Genomic DNA, 24,168 nt, shown 5'->3' with positions numbered 1-24,168 from the left:
AATAAAAAGATTTTTTTTTTTTTAAGAGAAACAGAATAAGATTAGGCATGGGTTGCTCCCTACCAAACACCTCTCTGATGGAGGCATTTTGTCCCAGCACAGATCCAGGGCTCAGCAGAGGATGCACATGCCTGGTCTGGCAGCTTCAGTGGCACTCATACCTATGCTTCATTTTTTCTCTCTGCTCCAGCCTGGTCCCAGCCCCTGGGACAATACAAACTCGTCTTACTTGCAAATAAATAATTGCCATACTTCCATAAGCTTCCAGTGTTATTTGTATGTGTTGGACACGCAGTGCCCCTGAATGAAGTTTGCTTATTTATGTTTTCACCCATAACTTTCAGAAACAGGGACTACACCTTCCTCACAGTCCCTCTTCCTCCCTCTTCTCAGAGCAGCTTTGCATGCACAGCAGCATGGCTGTTTCTTCCAGGAAGGGAGAGAAGTGCTCCCACCTCTTCCCGTACCACTTCAAACCTTACATTTCCAGACAACAGCCCCCAAGCCTGCCTTCAGGGAGGTCAGCCTCTCATTTGATCTCTGTAGCAGAGGGCTCATCAGAGCAGGTTGTTGTTCAGCAGTGGTCTGGGGCTCAGGGGTAGCCCTGCTGCAGCTGCAGTTTCCTCCAGGCAGGGCCTGGGGTGCTGTGGATGCCCATTAGGCCCACACCTAACACAACCATCTGTATCCAAAGCTTCCTTTCCACGCCAGGCAGAATCTGTCTGGGCCCCAGCATAGATAACTCACCCCCAGCCCCAAACCGCCACCTCCCTGGGGGCTTAGACCCAGCCTAAAGAGGCCCCCCCCGATGTGAGATGTTTGCTGTGCCCAGCCTGCCCTCCACTGGCAGGCTGAGAGAGGAACAGGGTCCAAAAGTGGGACCTGAGCACCTGCCGGGCTGACAGGCAGTGCTGCATTGCTGTCCCCTACAGCAGCCACAAACAGGCCCCTAAATATCATCCCTCCCCAGGGCTGGATGGAGAAGGTCTGGAAGGGAGATTAAGCTATGGAAGGGGATTAAGCATGGCAAATGTGGGGAGAGGAACAAGCAGGGAATGGAAACAGAGCAGGAGATAGCAAGAGGAGCCAGACATGCCAAAGTAAAGGAGGAGAACTGGCCCAGAACAAACTGGGAACAGGTCTGGGAAAGAGGAGGAGCAGGTGAAGGGACCTGGGGAGGGTCTCACCAGCAGGTTTTCACACAGCCATTGTACCCAGCATGAAAGAACTTGCTGCCTCCTGCCCCAAAATGAGCTCAAGTCTGCACAGGGAGGTCGCGCTCTGGGGTAGCAGCTCCCACTTCCCAAATCAGCAGTTCCCTGCTCCCACACACTGCAGGACTGCACAAGCAAGAGGTAGGACACTCTAGCATAGCCCATACTCGCATTTAATTGTGAGGACAGGACAGACTGGGGCAGGCAGGTACGTTGGTGTGGAAACACAGCTAGAAGAGCAGACACACCCTGCCCTTGCAAGAGGCAGATGTCATTTTAAGGAGTAACCCTGCTGAAAGCATAAAAACAAACCGTAAAAAAAAAGAATTAACCCCAACCCCGAGTTTTCTCAGGAACGGACATTTCTGCATGGTCTCCGAGTACTGGAATCAGACATCGCTGCTAAGGCTGCATCACATCAGACACAACACAGGGAATTCACATAGCACAAGTCAGGTGTTTAACATGGACATTTCAGTTCAGAGGCCTGTTTCCTGCAGTGGAGATGGGGAGAGCTCTTGCAGGAAGGGATGCAGAGCACACGAAGTCAGGCTGTCACAGAGACAACCTTCTGGAGAACTCTCTCCTCTCTAGGCAAGTTGCCTCTCCTGTGTTCACGGCACAGACATCGCAGCAGGAAAGCCCCAAGAGTTTCTCTGTGATCCCAAAGTGCTGAGTATGTCAAAGCAAAGGCAAACCAGACCCTTCATTCCCACTTGTCCGCCTGCTTTCTGCGAGGATGAAGGTGCACAAAACAAAGCTGCATCCATGAAAGGTGGAAGTAAGAGACCCAGAGAAGTGTCCACAAGATAGCAGGGGTCGCTCATGTCCTTCACCATGGAGCAAGGCCACAAGGACATACATGGCTGCGCCCAAGCTGGAAGAGGAGGATCAGTCCCAGACGAGCGTCTCATCTCCCTGTGAGAGAAAAGGGCTCTCCAAGAGAGGACAGGTCTGGGATGCCCCTCCCTCTACTGCACAAACCCGGGACACATTCAAAAGTACAGACAATAAATTAAGATTGGAAAAAAAAAGTCAGCATGTATAATATATATCTATATATGTATATAATATAATGTGCGTGTGATTGTGAAAAATAGAAATGTCATCCCCAGAAGAGAGCAAGGCATGGTAGAAACACATCCCTTTCCCTCTCCTGAGCCCAGCACTACCCTGCTCCCCTGATTCACAGCAAAAACACGACACCAATGGGCCACGCAGGGGTAGGGGATGCGCCTGGCACCCAGCTTCCCTCTGGCAGTTGGGGCCCTGTGCCGAGGAGGAGCTGGCTGCATGGTGGAAGAGTGGGGAAAGAGCCCAGCACTGGTCCCTTCATGGCCTTCACAAGGAAGGGTTGCTGCAGGCAGGGGGGAAAGGGAGGGAAAGACAGGAAAAGCAAAATGGAATGGCAAGGACACCCCACTCCTCCTCAACTGGCCGGGGCCCTGCCCCTCCCATGGCACAGGACCGCCACCACTGTACCAAGTAGAAAATAAAGCCATAATGAGTCTATGCTTTGGTATGTAACCATCCCCCTCCCCTCAGTCCCCCCTGCATTCCCCCAACCCATTATCTGTAAAACTCGTTAAATAAAATCTCTAGCGTGCCTTTATACCGCTCCTTGAACCTTTTTTTCCCCAGTGCCTGCCCTGCCCTCTCTCCCCCAGCAGGATTTGGGGAGGTGCCTTGCTCGAGCCCCACTGGCTACAGCTTCTGCTGTCCCGACTGGATTCTGCTGAACGCCTCCTGGTCCAGGGGCAGGTAGTGGCCTTGCCTGCAGTCCAGGAAGTACAACTTGTCCTTCACGAGCGAGGGGTCAAAGCCCTGCTTACGCAGCTCCATCTTCTGGAATTTGTAGGTGCCTGTCATGGGGAAGAGAAGAGGGAGCGAGGGGTTGTAGGCTGCACACACTCCTGCCAGGCTGCACTGTGCCTCGCTGCCAAACCACACGGCACACCGCAGGGTGAGCAGCTTTGTGCAGGGTACGGGCTCAGCAGCTGCCACCCCCCCCCCCGAGGCACCCCAGTGTCAGCTGCCACCCCCGGACTCAGCCTCGCGCTCCCAAGTCCCCAAAGCACCAGAGGAGCCGGTAAGGTGAAGGTCTCCATGGAGCGGGTGTGCTCCATCCCCGTGCTGACCCTGCTGCAGATCAGCCCCTGCACCCATGCGAGGCAGAGGGGAACACCGTGCGCCCCTCCATGCTCCCCCAGCTGCACGCCCTGTACGAGAGCACACGCTGCAGCTCACTTGTCTTGGAGACTTCGTGCAGGAACCGGAGGAAGACGGGCCGCGCGTACAGCGGCAGGGCCTTTTTCAGCTCGCTGGCAAAGCTCTCCAAGTCACAAGAGTTGTCTGGGTCAGCGATGGCTGCCATTCCTGCCTTCCCTTCAATACCTGAGAGGCAGAAAAGAAGGGTGAGTACCTGAGCACACCGTCCCCGCAGTATCACTTCTGTCTGCCCCACATCACTGAGGCCTCCGGCACAGGCCCTGCTTGGTACTGAAGCACTGACATGTCCTGCTGCGTCACCACCCTGCAGCTAGGGCTACCAGCGACACCCCGCGGTCATGGTCACCTCCTCCCAGAGGAGGCACGTGTAGCCTGTCCAGGAAGGACACGGGGTCCTTCCAAAGCAGCCAGAATCAGGCCAAACCTCAGCCTGAGGGAGGGAACCCTCTGGTTCCTGATAGTCACATCCCCAGTGGCCTCTTCCAAGCTCACCGACAGGGAGCCTCAGTCCAGCCTCTTGCAAAAGGACACATCAATCTGGACAAGCGGGACACGCTCACACATTCAGTTACCACAGGCTTGCATGCTTCCACTGATCGTCCTCTCCCCTCTCAGTTACCTGGGATCTCCACCCCATAAACAACAACGTCTGTCAGACTGAGGATGCGGCTCAGCGTCCCCTCCACCTCCGTAGTGGAGACGTTCTCCCCCTTCCAGCGGAACGTGTCTCCAGTGCGGTCCCGAAAGTACATGTAGCCATATTTATCCATCACCAGGACATCCCCTACAGGAAAGAGAGGAAATGGGGGGAAAAAAAAAAAAAAAAAAAGAGGTGTCAGAGGGGCTAGGTGTTTCCCCAGATCATCTCAGGGTAGCACCACTAGGCTGGGACAGTCCCCAGGCGCACTCAAGTACCCCATCATAGAATAATAAAATAGTTTGGGTTGGAAGGGACCTTAAAGATCATCCCATTCCAACACCCCTGCCATGGGCAGGGACACCTCCCACTAGATCAGGTTGCTCAAAGCCCCCTGCAACGTGGCCTTAAACACCTCCAGGAATGAGGCACGCACAGCGTCTTTCAGCAAACTCTCACTCTGTTCTTAGCAGACACAAGGGCCCCGCTCGCCTCACCTGTGAGATAGGCAGCGTCCCCTTTTGTAAACACGTCCCTGGCGATTTTCTTGTTGGTGGCTGACTGATTCAGGTAGCCATCAAAGTGCTGCAAGGGGTTGCTCTTGACAATGCGGCCCACCAGCTGCCCCGGCTCCCCTGCGGAGAGAAGGGGTGAATGGGGGAAGTGACCACCCACGGCCAAGAAAAAACAGGAGGTTTAACAGGATCGGTGCAGTTTAACCGAGCAGGGACTCAAACCCAGCTAAATCATCACGTATTACATGACAAAAGTTTCACGCAGGGCTGAGGAGACCTATCCCTGTGCTTGCCCTTACCTGGTTGGCAGCGGATGCAGACACCATCTGGCCCCCGGATCAGCTCCATGGTGTCTTCGTCCACTTTCACCAGGCCGATGGGGTACACCCCTGGCAGGATCCTGCTGTTGAAGCCGCAGGACCCAACCTAGGACAGAAGGCGCTCAGAGCCACGGGCAGCAGGGATGTCGCTCCCGCCCCAAGCCCGCAGAACGCGTACATCCAGCACACCAGGGAGCTGGCACCACACCACACGGCCAAAACCCTGCAGGCAGATGCTAACGCGTGCCAAACCAGAACCAAACAGCCCTGCTGGGTTTCAAACCCTGCCAGGCCAGCGGGCACGCTCTGGGCCACGGGGAAGGTGGCAGGGCCTTACGTTGTTGTCGAAGTTTCCCAGGCTGCAGTTGCACTCGGTGGCCCCGTAGAACTCGGCCACCTGGGCGATGCCGAAGCGGGCCATGAACTCCCGCCAGATGGAAGCCCGCAGCCCGTTGCCCAGCGCCATGCGCACCCGGTGCTGCTGCTCCACCTCCTGGTAGGGCTGGTTCAGCAGGTAGCGGCAGATCTCCCCGATGTACTGCACGATCTACGGGGGACAGAGAGGAAGGACACCTTAGGACCCTGCACCAGGCCCTGGGGTATGCAGGGACTCATTGGGGCAGGTAGGAATGGACCGACATGCACAGAGTCCCCTAAAGAGGCTGTGCTAAATCCAGGAGTCTTACTAACTTGTCCCCTGCCTGTCCATCCCGACTTAACCCACTCCTCCAGTCTATAAAACCTATCCAAAACCTTCTGGCTAACGCTGGAGCACAGGAAGGACTTGGAAATGTGGAGTGATAACTAGAGGGGGGAAGGATGCAGCTCCACCACGCCGGAAGGCAGCTCAGGACAGACAGGCAGAACTAGTCCAGGCCTCCCCCCTCGCATCAGCGGGTTCGCCCCAGCTCGACACAGATCCCCAGGCTCCTGTCCCCAGTTCCGCCCAGCCCCTTGCCTCGCGGCCTCACCGTGCAGTTGTACTTCACGCAGTCCTCCCAGAAGTGCGAGGCCGAGAACTTCTTGCGGATGACGATCGTCATGCCCTGCAGCAAGCACTGCCCGATCCCCACGATGTTCCCTGCGGAGAGGCAGCCAAGGAAGCCCTCAGTCCCCACACACCTCCCACCCAGGCAGGGCGACGCACACGCCACGCGCCGACTCACAGCAGGTGGGCGTTCATCTGGCCAAAGTGACCCTGGGCACTGGGGAGGAGACACGGGGCAGCATGACAGCGACACCAGGGGCAGCGCTCTGTGCCCAGACATCCTACATCTCAGCGAGTGAGGTGGGCACTGCTTCTGCTTCCTCGTGACTTTTCACGTGGGGCAGCAACACAATGCAGCTATTCCAAAGCCAGGCTAAGAGCTGGGATAGCTGCCCACCCACACACCCACTCCCCCACTCCAAAGGTCAGTCGGATCGATTCCTTGCTCTCAGATAAAGAGAAAAGCCTCGGGTCAGACGCTGCCAGAGGCAGCCAGCTCCTCTTTGACGCAGAGGTCGGTGCTGCACCAGCCCCCAGCCTGAGCCCCGAGCTTGGCGGAGGGGAAGGGAAGTCCAGACAAGCAGGGCTCCGTGGGGCACGTGTTACCTGCAGCGTGGTACAGCGGGAGGCAGTCGTACATCACGTCATCGGGCCTCATGCGAAAACCGTAGAAAACCAGGCTGGACATGCGGAAGTACCTGGGGTGTGAGAACCAAGGGGCACCTCAGCAGCAGGGCCAGGGGCTTGGTGCCAGCGGGGCAGAGCTCAGCTCCCATCCCCCCCACAGCCCCTGCCCGCGGCCTCACCTGCAATTCACCACGATGGCAGCCTTGGGCATCCCTGTGGTGCCGGAGGTGTAGATGTAGAAGAGTTTATCTGGAGAGCAATGAGGACACAAGGTCACGTACCCAGCACCACTGCAACCAGTCTAGCAGCTGGCTGAAGCAGAAGGAGGGGACAAGTCAAACTGTACACTCTGCTCGTGCCACTTGAGCCAAAACTTGGTTATGTGACAGCACCAAGAGCGTGCTGGGTTCAACCTTGGCAGGATCAGGCCTGCTGGACACACGGAGGGCACAACACGACACTGCTCCACACACAGCTGGGCTTCAGACACCACAGTAAGACCCCTCAAATGCCCCAGGCCCTGCTGCAGATGCCTGCCCTCAGCATCCTGAGCAGACCTTCTTGCTGGCGTTGTAACCAGCTGAAGACACCAGAAACCTGCAGAAACACCACCCTGAACCTGGCTCCCAGAAGCTGACCACGTACCGAGGAAGCCCTTGTCGGGGGGGGTTGGCTGGTGCCGCTGGGCCATCTGCAAGAGGGGGTCCAGGTGCTTTGCACCAGAAAGTGCAGACTCGGGGCTTCCTTCCCCTGACCAGTAGAGATGGATAGACTTCTCCAGGGAGGGCTGGACCTCCTGCATAGCTGAGAAAGTAAGGAAGAGAAGTGGAGAAAGAGCACGGGATGAGTACAGCACCGAGACACCCAGCCCTCGCAGACGGTCTCAGGAAGACAATGCCCCGGGTAGCAGCACCCCCGCTGTGCTCAGCAAAGTCCCAAAAGGCCTGACAGCCCTCCCAGGCAGATGTTGTTCTCATGTTTACCAGATGCCGGGGCCACAGCCCAGGCTCCTTCAGAGACTTGAAGATCCTGTTCTCCACCTCTCCCTAGCCAAAACCTCCTGGGTGCCAAGAGGTCTGTTGACACGACAGCCTCAGGGGTGTGGGCTGAAACCGAGGAGCTGGAGCCGAGGTGCTGAGGGGATGTGGCTACCAGCCACGGAGAGCAAGGGGAGGCTCGTCCCTCGCAGCACGGCAGGCCTGGCCCGGTCCGGCCCGGGGCTCCACGCAGGGAACAGACCCGAGGGGCACCTGGAGCACGTGGCAGGATCCTCACACCCACACGGGCCTGACTGGGAGCCAGGTGGTGCACGGAACCTGCCCATCGCCAGCTACTGCCCCGTGGCCAAAGGGACCGAGGTGGGAGGGGAGGGACAGACACCAATTCCTTGATAATTCAGCCGCACGCTCTCTTCCAGATTCCAGCTCTATTTCCCGCAGGAAATAAACACTAAATCTACAGACCCCTCCCCACCCAGCCCAAAGGGACGTGACTGCCCCTCACCTTCCATCATCTCCACCCCAAAAATCACAGCCTTGGAGTTGGAGATGGTGATGCAGTGCAGCAAGGCCTCCATGCGCAGGTTGGAATTCACCAGGGCCGTCTCCACCCCGATCTTGGCCAAGCCGAGCCACAGCCCCACGTACTGATTGCGGGACTCCATGAACAGAGCCACCACGTCACCGGAGCGGAAGCCTTGGCCGTAGAAGAAATTGGCCACTTGGTTGGAGTACTCATCCAGCTGCCGGAAAGTCCAGCTCTCGCCGGTGCCTTGGAAGATCAGCGCTGTCTTCTCTGGGTACTTGCTCGCGGTTTTCTGGAAGATCTTGGCGATTGTGTTCTTCTCCTTCACGTGCCTCCACACCTGCCACTTCACCCGCAACAGGACCAGCCCCGTGCTGCCAAAAGAAGGGGAGCAAGAGGGAAGCTGCTCAGTGAACCCTGTAAAAAGACTTCCTCCATCAAAGCCGGCACAGCACGGAGACCTTGCTTGGAGCTGCAACAGCCCAGCGCTGCTCAAGGCCTTACTCTAGGCCAGCAGCAGCTCTGGATGCTTCCCCAAAACAGCGTGGACATAGGCAGAAGCCCTCTGGAAAAGCCAGGAGGCCAAGGACAGAGGTGCTGTGGAAGGCTGCAGACAGGGATGTCCCCCTTAAAGGGACACCTTGGAGCCTCAGGGGCTCTCCAAGAGGTGCCACCACTCCCCACCAGCCACATCTTTGCCAGGTACTGGCACAGCCTGGTACCAGCCAACCCTGCCCAGGCTCCTAGTGCCGTGCCAGCAGTTTTAGGGACAGAATGAAGTACAAGGACAAGGTCAGTCACTAGATTTCAGAGCTCAGCTGAAATCTATCTTTCCTGGGAAAACTTTGACCGAGAGTTTGGAGCCATCTGGGCGCGGCAGAGGGAATCTAAGGAAGCGCCAGGGAGATCTGCAGGCTGGGTGCCAGCAGAAAGCCAGAGCTGTGCAGGGAGCCGGGGGCTGCACTCGCACACCCCAGTGCAAAGCTGTTGGGCCACCCCAGCCAGGACACCTACGTGACATCCCTTCGTACTGTCTTGATGAATATGAGGAAGAAGTCCCATCCCCCGGATCCCAGGTAGAAGACGAAGAGCGCAGGGATGGCCTGGGCCCAGGACAGCTCCAGGCTGACCCTGAAGAACAGCAGCAGCGCTGCGAAGGCCGCCAGACGCAGCATCGTGGCCTGCAGGGAGAGAGAAACCACAGAGATCGACCCACGCACCCCGGACTCGGCGACAGCAAACCCACGGGCAGGGGGTGCATTAGCAGCCCCCAAGGCCCCCAGCATCACTGCTGCTCCTCGCAGCGAGGACGTAACGCAGCAGGCCAGATCTCCTGCAGGTATAACGTTACCAGAGCCTGGCCACAGGCGCCAGGTAAGCCACTGGCATGGCACAGCACTGCTTAGAGCTCACCAAAAGCCTGGCCGTTCCTATTTGGGAGCCCCAGCCAGGGACAGACCCATCCCAGCAGCATTAGATGCAGGATAACGTCACTTCACGGATTTGGAAGTGTTGTTGTGCAGCAGACTCCGTATAGATTTTAGAAGGCACCAAGGCAAGGCCACGCAGGGTGAGCTCAGCTCTCACTCCCAACCCAGAAAAGCTCAGCTCCAAATCCCTCCCTGCCACCCCTGTGTCCCCACAGCCCACGTCTCCCAGGCCCACAGCATCAATTCCCCTGTATGACCGGCTCCAGGACAGCTGCCGTGACTGCCGGAGAGCTCAGCTTCACCAGCTCCCCAGCACAGCTCGGACAGGAACAGGAAACTCCGTCCTTTAAGCTCTGCTCGTGTTTGTAAACTCTCATGTCAGCGGGCAGCTTCCTGGCCTGGCGCTGCTGGAGACGTGGCCGAGCGGACGGGGGGCCACGAAGCCGGGAGTGGGGCAGAAGAAGAGGGGCTGTCCCTGCCTCCAGACACACAGAGACCCTGTCCCCATGCCCTGTGGGCAGTCACTGGTATTTCTGACCCCAACAAGCAGCTCCTCTGTCCCCATCCCAAAGATTCCCCACACGCAGCTCCAGGACTCAGCAGCGATCACATTTTAGCAAAGGCCCTTTTCAGGTAGCGGCATCAGGCAGAGGAAACCGACAGTGACACGACCCCAGCACCCCAAGGGCTGCTAGATAAAACTGGTCCTTCCTGGCATGGAGCGTGGGCCACAGAGGAAGGAAACATTCGTGTAATTTCCCTTTCCCTCTTGAAAATGAATTCACTGCTCCAAAGCTGGCAGCCCTGGGTAGCTCTGCCACAGCCCATGGAGCCGGGAGCCACGCTACAACTCCAGGGCTACCCCATGCCAGATGACACGAGATGCAGGAGCCGAGGCAGTGCCACACGGTCACCGTGCCCTGGCACATCACACTGACTGCCTCACGTCCCAGCAGGAGCGGGTTGGGATGTACCAGAGCTCAGGACGCTGTTCCCAGCCGCGGGGCCGTCCCCCAGCCCGCAGAACCCAGCCCAAACATCCCCGCTCACGCCAGCACCTCCGAGCTCTCCCCACCAAACAGTCCCCAGGCTTGAGGCCCCACACCACAGCCCCTCGACCCTTTAGCAGGGCAGGACCCGCTGTATTTTTACCCCCAGGAGCCTCTCTGCTCAGTTTAACAGGGCAGCTCGCAGATCACCACCAACCCCCTGCGCCTCGGTCAAGACCTGGGCCCTCGGTTACATCGGACAGACCGGGAGAGACAGGTGGGGGGGGCACGCTCCGCGTGGGCAGCGAGGCATTTCGGCTCCCACATGAAGGCGAGACAGGCCCAGACAGGCGCCTCTTATCCGCCGCTCTCATCTCTCCCGCAGGCCGGCGTGCCGAGCGCACGAGGCCCCGTGCCTCCCGCCGGGAGAGGAGAGGCAGTGCGACAGTGCCGGGCACGGCAGGGCCGGGGGTCCTGCCTGCCCTTAAGGATTCAGCTCTTGTCCAGCCGCGTCAGCACACGGAAAATCAGAGCTGTCTGTAGCTCCGCAGGCGGCTGGTGCGATGGAAAACGCAGGGATTCGTCACCTGGGCACGGAAAGCCGAGGAGAGCTGGGGAAAGGGCTCAGCCCGGGGAGCAGCCGCCGTGGGGTGGGGGCAGGCGGCGGGATCCCAGGTGCTGCAGCTTCACCTGGCGCCGGCAAAACCCTGCGCGGGGCAGGAGCTCCCCGTGAGCAATTCCCCAGGCGGGTGGCACCTCCTCGACGTCTCCAGGGTGCACAGCCCCACAAGGAACCCCCGTGACCACCACCCGGCCAGCGCCCACCTCCACCACAAGGAGCCGGCCTTCGCCCCAGCCCCGACTCTTACCCCGCTGCTCTTCCCCACGCCGGGGCTGGCAGCAAGAGGCCTCTCGGGCACCAAAACCCACCACGAGCCCAAAGGCGGGAGCCCTCTGGCCACCGCCAAGAAGCCCCCGGAGCCCCTACAGGCTGTGGGGGCCCTCCAAACAGTTTGGGGTCGAGAAAGGGACGGCTCAGCCCAGCGGAGGCCACGCCGCCAGAGGCACCGAGGGGCACGGAGGCAGTGACCGTGGGCAGGCAGCTCGGCAGCAGCCGGCGGCCGGGAGGCCCCGAGGAGGAACCCACCGGCCCCGGGGGCGGGATGGCGAGGCCGAAACCCGGTGCCACGGGTGGGGAGGCCGGGCTGAGGACCGACCCCCCGGGGCCCAGCCCCAGCAGCCCCAGCCCCAACCCCGCCAACCGCAGAGGCCTGGAGGCTCCCCGGGGCCCCCAGCCGGGGCTGCAGCCCCGGTACCACCCTTCCACCGGGCTCCCCGGCCGGCCCCACCGGGCTCCCACCCGCCCGGGACGGGGGCACACGGCAACCGGGCGGCGGCACCGGCACCCTCCCCGCCCTGCCCCAGCCCCTCGCTGCCGCAGTCCCCGCCTCGGCTGCCCGGCCCCCGCCGCTCCTCGCCGCCCTGCCGGCCCCAGCCCCCGCTTCCCCCCCGGTTCCCCCCCGGTACCGGCAGCGCCTCCCGAGGACCCCCGGTGCCTGCCCGGTTTCGCCCAAAAGGGCCGCGGCCCCCGCCAGCCCCGGGCCTCCCGGGGACATCGGCAGAGCGGGGTGGGGCTCCCGTGCCCGTGGCCGGAACGGCACCGGGAAACTGCAACGGAAGGAGGAGGGGAAGGGGCCCCGCTCTTACCGGGCTGCGGCGCGCTCCGGTGCGGCCCGGCCACCTGCACCGCCACCGGGAGCGGGAGCGGGGCCGGGAGCGGGGCCCGCCCGCCGCTGCGGCACGCCCCGCGGGGCCCGCCGGGAGTTGTAGTCCCGCCCGGCACCGCCCTCCGTGCGGCCCCGCCGCGGCTGCGGAGCCGGAGCTGCTCCGGAGCTGCCCCGGCTCCGGGATCGGCACCGGGACCGGCGGCTGCGGGGCGTGGGCAACCCGGAATGGCGGGGGGGGGGGGGCGCGGCGCGGGGGGAAAAGGCGGCGAGGGCGGCGGGGCAGTCCGACAGCTCTGTGGCGCAATGGATAGCGCATTGGACTTCTAGCGCGGCGTGACGGGAGTCATTCAAAGGTTGTGGGTTCGAGTCCCACCAGAGTCGCATTTTGCCCCCCGGGGAGGGGGAGGCTCCCGCCCCCCGGTATCAGCTCGGGGACCCCCCCGAGGGCACCGGCGGGGGAAACGCGGCTCTGCCAGAGAAAATGAGGGGGGGGGGGGTTCTCTTGTTTTACATGCCTCGGTAATAGCGGGGGGAGCAAGCAGGGAGAAAGCGCGGGGCAGCCCTCACAGCCCGCTTCCAGCCCCACACTATGGGGCTCAGGCCTTGCTGAAGCCCCCTTGGGTTTGGGGGACACGGCGGGGGGGACACGGTGGGGTTCAGCCCCCTTTTTGCCCCCCCCACCTCCTCCTCCCTCCTGGAGGAGCCGCTTGCGCCAGCGGTGCTGCTGTCAGTCAGCGCCAGCAGCCGGGCAGATGCGGGCCGGGTGCCGGAGGATGAGGCTATTCCAGGCCCGGAGGTGGATCCCCGCACTCGTTCCATGGCTTTATCTCCCATTCGGGATGAAAATCATCCTCTCCATGTCTGGACGTAACGACAAACCACCCTGACGCTTCAGAGCAGGCAGCAAATCGGCAGCAGCCACTAGTGCAGGATTCCTGGCGTATTTCTGATTCCGTCATCACCCCTCAAAAAAAACACCAACAACCCACACAACAAAACCCAACAAAACCCTCCAGCACGGTGATGTGGCAAAACCGGGAGGCCGACAGCCGAAGCTGCCTGACTTCCTCGAAACCGGGCACGCCGCCGCCCTGCAGGCCGGCCTGCGGGGCCAGGCTGAGTTTGGGGCCGCAGGGTGTCTCGAGCTGAGGGCACCGCGTGTCTTTTGGCATCAGCCATGCCACCGCTATTGGGAACTGTGTGGGAATGAGCCAGGGAAGGAGCGTTTTGGGGCACGGCCCCTCTCTTGGCTTAATAAACACGCACCAGTTTTTGTGGGGCGGCACGTGGTTCAGCAGCAGCAGTGTCACCCCCTTCAGTGCCAGGTATCGGTATTTGGGGTACAGCATCCCCAAACAGCCAGGCAGCCCCCTGCTGGCAGTGGTAGTGGAGCTGCCACTTGTCCACAGCAAATACATCCTGAAAACCACACATTTTTGCATGGCTTGTGCCTGGCCTGCCAAAATCCTCCCTGCTAGCTCCCTCCACTGCCCTCGCCTCTATTCTTACAGATAGGAAAAGCAATGGTAAAGGCCAGCAGAAGCCACGGTGGCACTTAAGTGATGCGGCTGAACAGATGCAGTTTAAAATTATATTACGTGCTATTTGTGCAGCCTTGGCACCGGCCCAGCAGGCGACCTGCAGCCTGGTGCTGTGTGAGCGTGGCAGACAGGCCTCTGGCTGTCCAACCTGCAGCCAGACACTCTTCGGGAGCATCACTTCCTGCACTTCTCGGTCACTGCTTGTGGCTTTCTGGACGAGGTGAATCTTCCCTTCCCTTCAGTTTAACTGCCTCAAAACCCCAACACGTTTCTGATGCAGAAAAGCACATTTCTGGGTACGGTTTTAGGGCTAATCGCTCCTTTCACCTTGACCAGTATGATACGACAGCCCCCACTCACTCTATATGTTTATAAAATATCCTTTATTATCTGCTTGAAATAGGACTACAAAATCTGGGAGAATATTTTGTAAATTACAAGAAATCATCTCAGAATTGGGACTTAGTGTTTTTGTTAGGGACAGGAACACCCTGCCCCGCAGGACGGCGGCGTGGGTGCACCTGGGGGCAGCGGCACCCGCACATCCTCTTTGCCCAGTGCCAGGGGTGACTCAGGGCCACGTCCTCCAGGCAATGCTGTGGGATCCCAGCCCTCTGCCCTGCTGCTCACAGCAACTGCAGCCCACGTGCTGGCATTAGCACCCACTTCAGAGAGGCCTTGTCAGAGCCAGGGTTGAAAATGGGGAGTCCCAATGGAAAGCAAGCCCATCCCTCTGGGCTTGCCCCTAAACACAGCCCTGGTTCTTCCCCTGCCCAGCTCCATGTGCAAATCCCAGCTGCAATGAGGCTGCTCCAGGTGCAGGACAGGGGATTTGCAGACCACCGGGCCGTGTGGCAACCCCAGCCCGCAGCCCGCTTTGTGCCTCTGTCCCCCTGAGGATGCGTGCCCAGCCGCTTGCCTTTGCCACTACCACAGACAAAGAATGAGAGACCCACGTCAGATCTCCCCATCGGACGGGGAGGTGGGAAAGGTGAGTGGAAGGACAGGGATAACAAACCACGGGCTCCACCACAGATTTTATTAAGCGAGAAGGAATTTCAACAGCAAGCCTCCACGTACAGAGACCCACCTGCCTTGTGGCTCTCTGTTGAAGCATTTCACAGCTCTGCAATCCAGCCACCGGCAGTCTGGGTGGCTGTTTAATTAACCCACACAGCAATCAGCTCCCAGACAGCCCAGCACAAACCACCCCAGCAGCCTCCGTTCCTGCTCTCCCAGGATTCAGCCCCTTATTCCCAATCACGCCATTTTGTTGTCTAAGAGGGGGACAACTCCTACTGAAAACCCAGTACAATCATGCAGATTTCACATTTTTGATGGGGAGGGACTATAGGGAGACCAGGGGCCGCCTGGGATCTTTCCAACAGCAGATTCAGCAGGGATAACTTCCAGAGGTATTTCCCTGCCTGCTTTTAGAGAGGAAAGAGGTGGCAGGCTGAGCCACTCTGCCCCGGGCCACAGCACACTGCGCCAGGACACCGATGTTCTCCCTGCGTGCCAGGGCATGAACTGTGTCTGAAAGAACTCCCTGAGCACCGCCAAGCTGCTCTCAGAGGCAAAAAGCACTCATGGTGTGGTAACACAGCCTGTATTCATCCATCATGGGAGCTGGGCACCAGCATGGCCCTGGCTGCTGTGCACACCAAACCTGCCCCTGGGCTGCTCTGCAAATCACAGGTTTAGCTCCGACCCAGCACCAACATACAGCTGTAAACCCCTGGGAGGGAGGGAGGGAGGAAGGATTTACCTGATTTACCTGTGCAGCGTTAGAGCTGCAGAGCACCAAAGTGGTGGTTTGCTCTGCGCCAGCTCTGCTCCCTTCCCATCCCAGCATTTCAGAGCATCAGTTCCAGAGTGCTGCTGCCAGCAGGACCTGAGCAGCCAAACTCAGCTGGCAAAAGCACAGCAGGACTTGCCATCTCTCCACCAAATTACAAACAGCACAAAGGGTCAGGTTTTGTCACGGCAGGGGGAGATGCAGCGTGGCCTCTACCAACACGAGAACGCCAGCTCTTGACAGGAGAAAACTCAGCCCTGGGACAGGGGCAGCTGGTGGCAGAGCCACACGGGGCTCGCATGGCAGGAGGAGATGGAGTGCTGCAGGGCAGTGGTTGCTGTCTGCCAACAGGGGATCCCCCGTCCCCTCCCTGTAGCTTGAACTCTCACACTTGAACAGCTGGGGGTGGGAGGATGCCAATTTCCTCCCGCAGGGACTCCACGCTCTGCTCCCAGCGCTGCTCGTAATAGACGTTCAGGATACAGCTGGCATTGCGCCCGCTCCGAATCGCCCAGGGAACCAGCTCCGTAGCCAGGACCTGCAGTTTTCTGGAACAAAGCATGCAGAAGACGTTGGTTTTGATTTTCTCCTCCAAGCCCCTGTTCCAGGCAGATGCAAACCCTGTGCCCCTCCACCCCTCTAGCATTCCTCTTGCTTATCTTATAGGTGAAACTCAGGCACTGAAGAGGACACTGAGCTGGGAAGGTTACAGTCAGCAGCAAACCTGAGACCAGAACTCAGGTTAACATGCAACCCCATACTGTGCTGGGCCACCAAAACAGATGTGCCGGGGCAGGGAGCAGCACCATAAGGGTCCTGCTGGCTCCAAACGTGCCCGGCTGAGGGCAGCCAGGCTGGGCACCACTCCTCCTGCCTGGTGCAGTGGGGAAGGGACCCGCTGACAGCCCACGGGAGAGTCTGGGCTGGAAAACATCACCAAGGCTGGCACATCCCCAGGGCAGAGCCTCCCTCGTTGGACCACGTCGGTGCCTACCGTGCGTTGAGACGGACGGGACCGAACGCTGCTCCCAGGATGCACATTGGCAGCCCTGTCTGGACGGCTTCGAACCATTTCACCACGACCTCGCCTGCGAGGAAGCAAGGAGGCAGTGAGCAGGCAGGGAGCAGGCGGGGAGCGCGATCCCATGCCAGAACAAGCCCCCTCCTGTGTTACCCACCAGGGACAGCCCAGCAGCCACCCCCGGGGGGAGCAGCACGGAGCCATCAATGCCCCAGCAGCTTGGGAAAGGCCTCCCAGCAGGCTGGCTTCCTGCAGATCCTTAGCAATGAGACGCTAAACCCGGATTCCCCCGCACGGCTCTCCCTGTCTCTCAGCATGGGAAAGCCCATTTCCAACCCCGGTCCCGTCTCAGCCAAAGCCTAAGGGACCTGAAATGCCGGTTCCCACGGGCTCATCAGCAAGGCTCAACTTGTGACATGCCACTGAGTCAGACACAAAATGAGGGGAAAGGACACGGGGATACGTGGCTGAGGAACAACCAGGAACCCCCGGCGCTTGTGCCTGTGCTCAGAGCTTGTGACGCAGCGCTCCCTCGGTGCTGCACCAAACACCCACCCACGACCAGTGCATCGCCCTGCAGGGTGACAGAGGGTGCATGTCCTGTGCTCTCTTGGTGCAGGACAGCGATGCTGCAAACCTTCCCACGTGCCTCTCTGGGCTGAAAGATCAGGGAATCTGCCCGGCCCGGCCCATTCGGTTCCTGGGAGCGGCTGGTGGCCGCACACCATCACTGGGGTTTGCTGAGCAGCTCAGACCGCCGAGCCCACGGCTGCTCACCCAGCATGTTGGTGGGCATGCCCAGCAGGGTGTGCATCAGGTCGTGAACCTCCCGGTACCGCTGGATCACATACGCCAGCTCCTCGTCATCAACAAACTTGGCTGGCATGCGGGTGTCCGGAGAAACCTTCTGTAAAGGCAAAGAGGTGCGGTTCAGCCCCTCCAGAGCTCAAGCTTCTGGCCTCAGTCGTTAAACAGCAACATGAGTTCCCCGTCAGCACGTCTCCCGCCTCCTAATGATGTGGCTGTCAATGACATAGACAAAACCCACAGACTGCACAGCACCCGTGACATACCCAGCATCACGCAACACCCTGCATCACATCCCAGCCTCGCAATTCCCACTAATCCCCTTCATTTCCTGAGGGTGCCCTACAGGTTTCTCTACGGCTCTAATCTCCCTCTAAAGCTCATCTGTGCTCTTGGCACAGGTTCCCGAGAGACCTATTAGCACCCTATTAAACCCCACACTCACGTTATCCTCCAAAAACCGGACGTATTCGCGGCCCAGCGTGCCATCCGGCAGCCCCTGCAGCCGGTCCATGTCCAGGGTGGAGAGGCGGATGCGAGGCCGCTCCCTGAAAGGGAAACACAAGCCAGTGAGCCTCGCCGTGAAACCCCCACGGCTGAGGGGCTGGAGAAATGGGGACCTGGAGCCCCCCATCCCTGCCTCTACCCTCCCAGGGCATCTTCCTTGCATGGACCCCAACTGCTCCCCACAGGGCCAGCCCCATCCCTCGTCGTGCCGGGACACATCATCGCCGAAGGGCTCGACCCGAAGCCTTGGCACTAGGAGCTCCTGTCTCGCTCCCCTCCAGCAATTCTGGTCGGAAGAACCACGGTCTGCTCCTCACCGAGCCGCCGCCGTGCTGGCTGGCAGCCAGGCCTGGGAACAGATCTCCCTAGTGCCCCCTGCAAAGCAGCCAGGACTTCAAAGGAACAGCCCCAGAGAGGGGAGGGAATTTATTCTAAATGCAGGTTTAGTTTCTTTCCTGCTCGGGCTTTCATCGCCAGCCACGTGGCAGCCATGCACGGAAAGGTCTCCTTGTCCAGGTTGCTGGCAAACAGGCACCGCACGGCCCTGGGACTAAACAAAAGCCTTTTATTTCCATGCAAAGGACAATTTCTTCTCATGATAAAAGCCTCGCAGTGGATCCAGGAACTGCTTAGCTCCTGGAGTGGAGGTGCCAGGGAGATAAGCAGGACCTGCACCAGCTTTACCCTGGCTGCAGACACTTCCTTGTGTATTTGGTGTCAAAGGGACCTCACCAGCTTGAAAAAAAAATACTCGCACGCACAGATCAGACTGCTGCAAATCTCTGCTGCAGCAGCAGGGCAAGGAACGGGTGGGATCGTCTCTCCTCAGCCCTCGGTGCCTGTGCTGTGCCCTCGCTCTGGGCAGTTTCCCCAGGGCACAGCCCCTGCTCCTGGGGCTCTGCGTGCTTTGCTGGGTCGGCATGCAGAGCCCCAGGCAGGATCAGGCTCTGCACAAGCACATGACACGAGGCAGCCTTCCCCTGCCACTTCGTGGAACAACACCCAACCGGCAGGCGTGACGAATAATGAGAAGCAGGGAGAAGGAAAGCAAACGAGCAGTAAGATCGTGGTTAATAAGAGACTTATTAAGTCCCTCCTGCTCCTGAGCCTTGTTGCGCTCGATGAGTCCCTGTAGACATGGAAGCAAAAGCGATCAAGTCTTATCTAGGAAGATAAGAGGCCTCATTTCACAGCTTAAGGAGATGCCGTGGGCGCCTGGAAAAAAGTACGGAGGTGCCCGAGGAGAAGGCAGACCAGGGGAGATGGAGCCTCCAACGCAAGGAGATGCAGCAGCAGGCACAGGGGAGAAAACCCACCGCGTCCGTGGATCTCATCGCAGCTAGGAGAGACAGCACCTGCCAGTGACAGCAGCGAAGCAGAACAGACAGCAGTGCTGAAACAGGGCCCAGGGGCTTCTGCGCTGCTGCCCCCGGGCCTGCCACAGGCTCCCATGATTGTTAAAAATGAAGCGAAATCAGCAACCGGGAGGCTGGGAGCTAACAGAACGCCTGTGCCCTGGCGGGCCGGGGAGCACGGGGCTCTGCCTTTACAGGCCCCAAGGAGTGGGCTCAGCGGTGACCTCCCTCCTCACCCCAACCCATGGCGGGGAGGGAGAGGTGGAAGGACGGACGGACGCGGGACAGGGACGAGGGACGGGTGTGGATGCGGAGGGACGCACTGGAGGATGCGGTAACCTTCAGGATGGTGTTTCATCTTGTCTCGCAGGTTCGGCAGGGCCAGGCAGCCCGTGGTCTCCCCGAGGACTGCCACCATGTCTGCAAGAGAGAGCGGGCGGTGACGCACGAGCGGCGGGCACAAGTGCTTGGTTTTGTGCCACCCTCGGTCGGCAGGTGAGGAAACGGGGCAACGATCCCTGAGGCCAGGATCACATGGGGAGCTCGTGGCAAAGAAAATCCCTGCTTGGTGAGGATCTTCGGCTTCGGGGCTGCTCCTCCTCGCTGCTGGCTGGGAGATGGGGAGCGGGATGGGGCTGGTGGCACCGCAGGGGCTGGCAGGAGACCGCTGGGGGCGGTGGGGGCCCCTCGCCCTCTTCCACAGCCCCATGCCAGGCCCTAGCCCTGCACTTGTGCCTTTCTGAGACGGGAGAAGGAATAAAGCCTCCCGAGCACCAACCAGGGGACGGGGGGCTCGGGGTGGGATTTGCTGGGAGTTACCGGGGGTCGTGGGCAGGGAGCCCACCTTACCGTGCCTGTAGGGGTCCCGGAGGGCCGCCAGCGCCGAGCCGGCAGCCAGCAGCGCCTTCTGCAGCGGGCTGGTGGGGATGTGCCCGGGGTACAGCGGGAAGCCCCCCTCCGCCTCCGCCTCCTCCTCCTCATCTTCCTCCTCCCGCCGCTCGGCCCAGGGCCTGCCGCGGCTCAGCCCGGCTCTGCCTGCGGACAGCGGCGGGGCTCAGGGCCCGGCGGGGCCTCCCCGGGCTCTCCGGGGCCGTAGGCACGGGCGGGGGGGGGGGGGGGGGCGCTTACCTGGGCCACCGGGGGCCGCCCGCAGCAGCGGGACCCCCACCGCCGCCGCCGCCCGCCGCAGCATGCCGCCTCCCCCGCCCCGGAAGCAGCCGGCGGGGCGGAGCGGGTGGCACGGCCCGGCCAGGCTAAGCACGGCCCGGCCCGGCTCGGCACGGCATGGCGGCCGCCCCCGCCGGGCTTTTCGCCGTCTACAAGCCCCCGGGGGTGTCGTGGTGCCGCGTCCGGGACGCGGTGCGGGCGCGGCTGCTGCGCGGTGAGCGGGGGGGGGAGCGGCGCGGAGGGGGCTGCCCGCGGGGAACCGGGACCCTCCTCGGGGGTCCCCGGCTCTCATCCCCCTTCCTCCCCCCCGGTGTCTTGGCAGAGCTGAACGAGGCCCCGGCGCCCCCCCCGAGGCAGCGCATCCGCTTCCTGCCCGCAGCCCCCGGTGCCGGTGGGGCGCCGGGCTTGGTGCCCGCCTGGGTGCCGGTGCTGGCCGAGCACCCCCTCGGTAAGGGTCTGGGGTCGGGGTGGGGGTGCCGGGAGGGTGGCGGGGCCGTCCTGACGCCGCTTCTTCCCTTCGCAGTCCGAGGCCCCCGGTTCACGCAGCTGAAGGTCGGCGCTGGTCACCGGCTGGACGTGAAGGCCTCCGGAGTCTTCGGTGGGTCCCTGCCCGCTGCGAGGGCACGGGGAGAGCAGGTGGTGAGGGCTGGGGTGGTGCGGGGCCGTACGGCCGTGCCTCGCCGCCCAGGGGGAAAATAAAAATGCTTAAACATGGGAAAAATGGGTTGTGGGATGCTGGGAGCGCTGGGACGGCGGTGGGCTGCCACCCCGCTGAGGCAGCACGCAGCTTTGAGAGACACCGAGCTCGTCCGTGCGGCACCGTTAGTTATGCCCTGTAGTCCAACTGTGTTTCTCAGGCACAGCTTTTAAGGAGGTGTGGCCCTGTCTGGAGGGGAAGAAAAGCATCGTTGATCGTGCAGTGCTGCCTAAAATGCAGCTGAGGGTGAATAACAGGTGCCCCTCTCTCCTGTGTTTCAGTGCTTGGCGTGGGCCACGGGAACAAGCTGCTCACGGATCGGTACCACTGCCACCTGACCAAGGTAGGTGTAGGCCGACTGGGCTCAAAACACCCCAGTGCAATGCCACAGCTGACCCCTGCCCAGTGCCTCCGCTGGCCTTGTGGCAGAGTCTGAGTCTCAAACCCACCGACACTTCTCAGAGCTTTTCTGGGTCCAGAATTTCATCTTTCGTGTGAGTATCCACATGTGGCCTATGCATAGAGGACACAGGTATCTGTTTGTCCAACATCGTAGCAGCTTGCACGTTCTGCCAGCTGCACAGTACAGTATTGCTACTCCATTGCTCACTCTTTCCTAGATAAATTACACTCTTTGCTCTCCTTGAAGGTTTACACCGTTGGTGGGCTGTTTGGTAAAGCTACTGAGGACTTCTCAGACACCGGGAAGCTGGTAGAGAAGGCGACATTTGGTAAGGAACTGAGTAAACACATTTAAAAACCAACAAAACAAATAGCATTTCAACTGAATCCAACCAGGTAATTTGCACAATGATAAAAGGTATGCCCTAAATGCTTTCCAGTCTTTGTTTATGCATGCAGCCCCCATTCTGCAGAAGTCTTAGTCCACCTGTGCTGAATACAACTGCAATAAATACGAGGCCAGTCTGAGTCCTGAGCACAGTGGTTGCTGTGGATGGGGTGAGACCCAGACCTCTCCATAAATCATGTCTAGAGATAGCGGTTGGAAGCTTTTGCTGAATGAGGCTCCTCAAACACTTGATAGGAGGAACTGGAGCCAACATCTTGAAATCAGTTAAGAAAAATGATTCTTCCTTTGCAGTGCAGTGCTGTGCTGCTTGGCGCATTAGCATGGTACAGCAAGTAGAGTTGACTCTGCCCTGCTAAAGCCACCTCTCAGCAGTTCTCATCAGCCCATTTAGATGTAACTGCTTGCCAAAGGGATGGTAATACCCTGATGGCACATTTCAGACTGCTGTCTTTCCAGTTTCTGGATGGATAATTGAGACTTTGTTTCTTCCTTAATATTTGCAGATCATATCACAAGGGAGAAGCTGGAACGGATTCTCGCTGTCATTCAAGGAACAAATCATAAGGCCTTGCTGATGTACGTATCCAGTGGGGAAATGCAGCTGCCCTGGTATGACTGCCATTTGCTGATCTTTAAAAGAAATGACGTGACTTTGTTTACCATAATCAAAGCCTTTAAAGGTTGGAGTGCTAAACAAGAACAGACAGAAGTTACTTGGAGTGCTCTGCACTCCGGTTGGAGGCAGCAGTTAAGCGTCCCTTTTGTGTTCTGAAATCTCCAGCTATTTTAGGACCTATTAGCTACAGCAGAACCTACAAAAATACCTTGTAGACGTGACCAAGCACCTCCCTCCTAATCTGTGCTACGCTACTGACAGTACACATAGCATAGCATTAGAATTATGCGAAAACTTAATGCATAGGCAGTTTTAATAACAAGTGCAGCTCTGCTTTAATTGGGAGCGGGTATATTTTGAATCCCACTGAAGAGAAGTACTCAGTGTCTGCTCTGCTCCCTTTTTCCTTTTCCAGGCATTCTAACATTGACATGAAAACACAAGAGGCGTATGAGCTGGCTGTCAATGGTTTGATTCGTCCCATGGGAAAGAGCCCACCGATAATCACAGCAATCCGATGCCTCCAGTTTGCGCTTCCAGAATTCCAGCTAGGTAGGACTGGTACAAACTGCACGGGGGAAGTCTGAGTATATATCATGGCAAACACATTGGTAAAATTCAGTTTCTTGTTAGTAACAATGCAAAATGAATTGGTGGGAACTCTTGTATCAGCTAGTAATCACTGTAGACTTTCGTGATTTGTAGCTTCCAAGATCAAAAGGATCTTAGACTGAGGCAAGAAATCTTGCAAAGTAAATGCCTGTGGGAGAAAGTTCTTCCTTATACCAGTATTTTAGTGTAACGCGGCTCAGGGGACGTGGGAGGGTGTTTAAGCATGGTTTGCTTTTCTGCAGTTTGTCTCCTATTCCTCACACATCATTTTTCTCTTATTACAAAGGTCCCTCTTCTTATCCACTTCAAAATAGCTAAACCTCTGTATGATTCTTCTGTATCCTTGGGTTTGTTTTCTAACATATTCATTTCTGGAGGACCCAGGATACCCTGCAGTATTCCACAAAATCATAATCTACCTGTACTGTATCTTAAATAGTCTATTCTACTGAATTGCTTCTTTCAGCATAAGTGTGACGGCAAGGTCTGAGCTTGTACCTTCTCTTTGCCTGTTCTAAAGGAATCTCTCTGACCTTCTAGAAATCCACTGCGTGCATGAGACTCAGCAGTACCTCCGAAAAATAGTTCACGAGATTGGTCTGGAGCTGAAATCATGTGCTGTGTGCACACAAGTGCGAAGAATACGCGATGGTGTTTTCACACTGGACGACGCTCTCCTGAGAACGCAGTGGAACCTGCAGAGCATACGGAATGCAATTTCGGACTGTCAGCTTAAAGTGAGAGCAGAGCTGGAGAAAACACTGGGCCATCAGGATAAAAGCGTTCATAAGATGGCTGCTGAGATGGCCCACGCTGCTGACAGCTGAGCGTGCGCTACGGAAGGAACATCCACAAGCAATCTCTGTAGCACAATAACGTAGCTGCACGCTGACAGAATGATGGACAGCAGAAGGAAAGAGGTTAATTGCAGTTCACTTCCACCCTTGCCTTGAGATGACTTTAATCAGAGAGGCATTTTTTCATTGACAGGCTGTATCTGTTTTTTTTTTAAGCATTGCAAACAGTTCATTAACAG

The 24,168-nt window shown here is 58.9% G+C and overlaps 3 protein-coding genes and 1 non-coding gene across 5 annotated transcripts; 2 read left to right on the top strand and 2 right to left on the bottom strand.

Annotated features, from left to right (window-relative positions):
* Positions 1-1,371: 1,371 nt before the first annotated feature.
* On the bottom strand, positions 1,372-12,283 carry SLC27A4 (solute carrier family 27 member 4). Its single transcript, XM_035555269.2, has 13 exons — positions 12,181-12,283; positions 9,069-9,235; positions 8,034-8,428; positions 7,176-7,334; positions 6,710-6,779; positions 6,510-6,601; positions 5,887-5,996; positions 5,253-5,462; positions 4,895-5,021; positions 4,578-4,715; positions 4,063-4,227; positions 3,462-3,608; positions 1,372-3,076 (listed from the first exon to the last, which is right to left on the bottom strand). Exons 2-13 carry the CDS (start codon positions 9,227-9,229, stop codon positions 2,919-2,921), a joined length of 1,932 nt encoding a protein of 643 aa, XP_035411162.1. The 5' UTR covers positions 9,230-9,235; positions 12,181-12,283; the 3' UTR covers positions 1,372-2,918.
* A 206-nt stretch (positions 12,284-12,489) lies between these two features.
* On the top strand, positions 12,490-12,581 carry TRNAR-UCU (transfer RNA arginine (anticodon UCU)). The gene is given in 2 exon segments: positions 12,490-12,526; positions 12,546-12,581. It is a non-coding gene; the product is annotated as a tRNA-Arg (tRNA).
* Positions 12,582-14,766: 2,185 nt separating this feature from the next.
* COQ4 (coenzyme Q4) lies at positions 14,767-20,443 on the bottom strand. The gene is made up of 7 exons (XM_035555374.2): positions 20,358-20,443; positions 20,079-20,264; positions 19,553-19,649; positions 17,813-17,915; positions 17,338-17,467; positions 16,534-16,627; positions 14,767-16,087 (listed from the first exon to the last, which is right to left on the bottom strand). Exons 1-7 carry the CDS (start codon positions 20,419-20,421, stop codon positions 15,925-15,927), a joined length of 837 nt encoding a protein of 278 aa, XP_035411267.1. The 5' UTR covers positions 20,422-20,443; the 3' UTR covers positions 14,767-15,924.
* On the top strand, positions 20,440-24,119 carry TRUB2 (TruB pseudouridine synthase family member 2). 2 transcript variants are annotated; one of them, XM_035555289.2, is made up of 8 exons: positions 20,440-20,610; positions 20,719-20,844; positions 20,920-20,994; positions 21,375-21,436; positions 21,743-21,824; positions 22,408-22,480; positions 22,936-23,072; positions 23,673-24,119. In XM_035555289.2, the coding sequence occupies exons 1-8, from the start codon at positions 20,514-20,516 to the stop codon at positions 23,957-23,959; spliced, it is 939 nt and encodes a 312-aa protein (XP_035411182.1). In that variant the 5' UTR covers positions 20,440-20,513; the 3' UTR covers positions 23,960-24,119. The 2 variants fall into 2 exon arrangements, with proteins under 2 accessions (XP_035411182.1, XP_035411183.1); XM_035555290.2 differs by having other exon boundaries at positions 20,454-20,610; positions 23,653-24,119.
* The last annotated feature ends 49 nt before the right edge of the window (positions 24,120-24,168 follow it).

Source organism: Cygnus atratus, chromosome 19, assembly GCF_013377495.2.
Source record: "Cygnus atratus isolate AKBS03 ecotype Queensland, Australia chromosome 19, CAtr_DNAZoo_HiC_assembly, whole genome shotgun sequence".
Lineage (NCBI taxonomy): Eukaryota > Metazoa > Chordata > Aves > Anseriformes > Anatidae > Cygnus > Cygnus atratus.
The sequence above is the reverse complement of the archived record's forward strand: the minus strand, read 5'-3'. Positions and strand labels throughout refer to the sequence as shown.

Excerpts from the sequence above, each read along its gene's own strand:
- COQ4 (XM_035555374.2), bottom strand. The coding sequence starts at position 20,421 with ATGCTGCGGCGGGCGGCGGCGGCGGTGGGGGTCCCGCTGCTGCGGGCG. Across the intron at positions 17,468-17,812 it reads TCCGGTTTTTGGAGGATAAC|AAGGTTTCTCCGGACACCCG; the intron begins GTGAGTGTGGGG and ends TTGCCTTTACAG. Across the intron at positions 16,628-17,337 it reads CATGCCCACCAACATGCTGG|GCGAGGTCGTGGTGAAATGG; the intron begins GTGAGCAGCCGT and ends GCTTCCTCGCAG.
- SLC27A4 (XM_035555269.2), bottom strand. The coding sequence starts at position 9,229 with ATGCTGCGTCTGGCGGCCTTCGCAGCGCTGCTGCTGTTCTTCAGGGTC. Across the intron at positions 7,335-8,033 it reads TGGGGTGGAGATGATGGAAG|CTATGCAGGAGGTCCAGCCC; the intron begins GTGAGGGGCAGT and ends TTACTTTCTCAG. Across the intron at positions 5,463-5,886 it reads GCGTGAAGTACAACTGCACG|ATCGTGCAGTACATCGGGGA; the intron begins GTGAGGCCGCGA and ends TGTCCCCCGTAG.
- TRUB2 (XM_035555289.2), top strand. The coding sequence starts at position 20,514 with ATGGCGGCCGCCCCCGCCGGGCTTTTCGCCGTCTACAAGCCCCCGGGG. Across the intron at positions 20,611-20,718 it reads GCGGGCGCGGCTGCTGCGCG|AGCTGAACGAGGCCCCGGCG; the intron begins GTGAGCGGGGGG and ends GTGTCTTGGCAG. Across the intron at positions 21,825-22,407 it reads GGTAGAGAAGGCGACATTTG|ATCATATCACAAGGGAGAAG; the intron begins GTAAGGAACTGA and ends TAATATTTGCAG.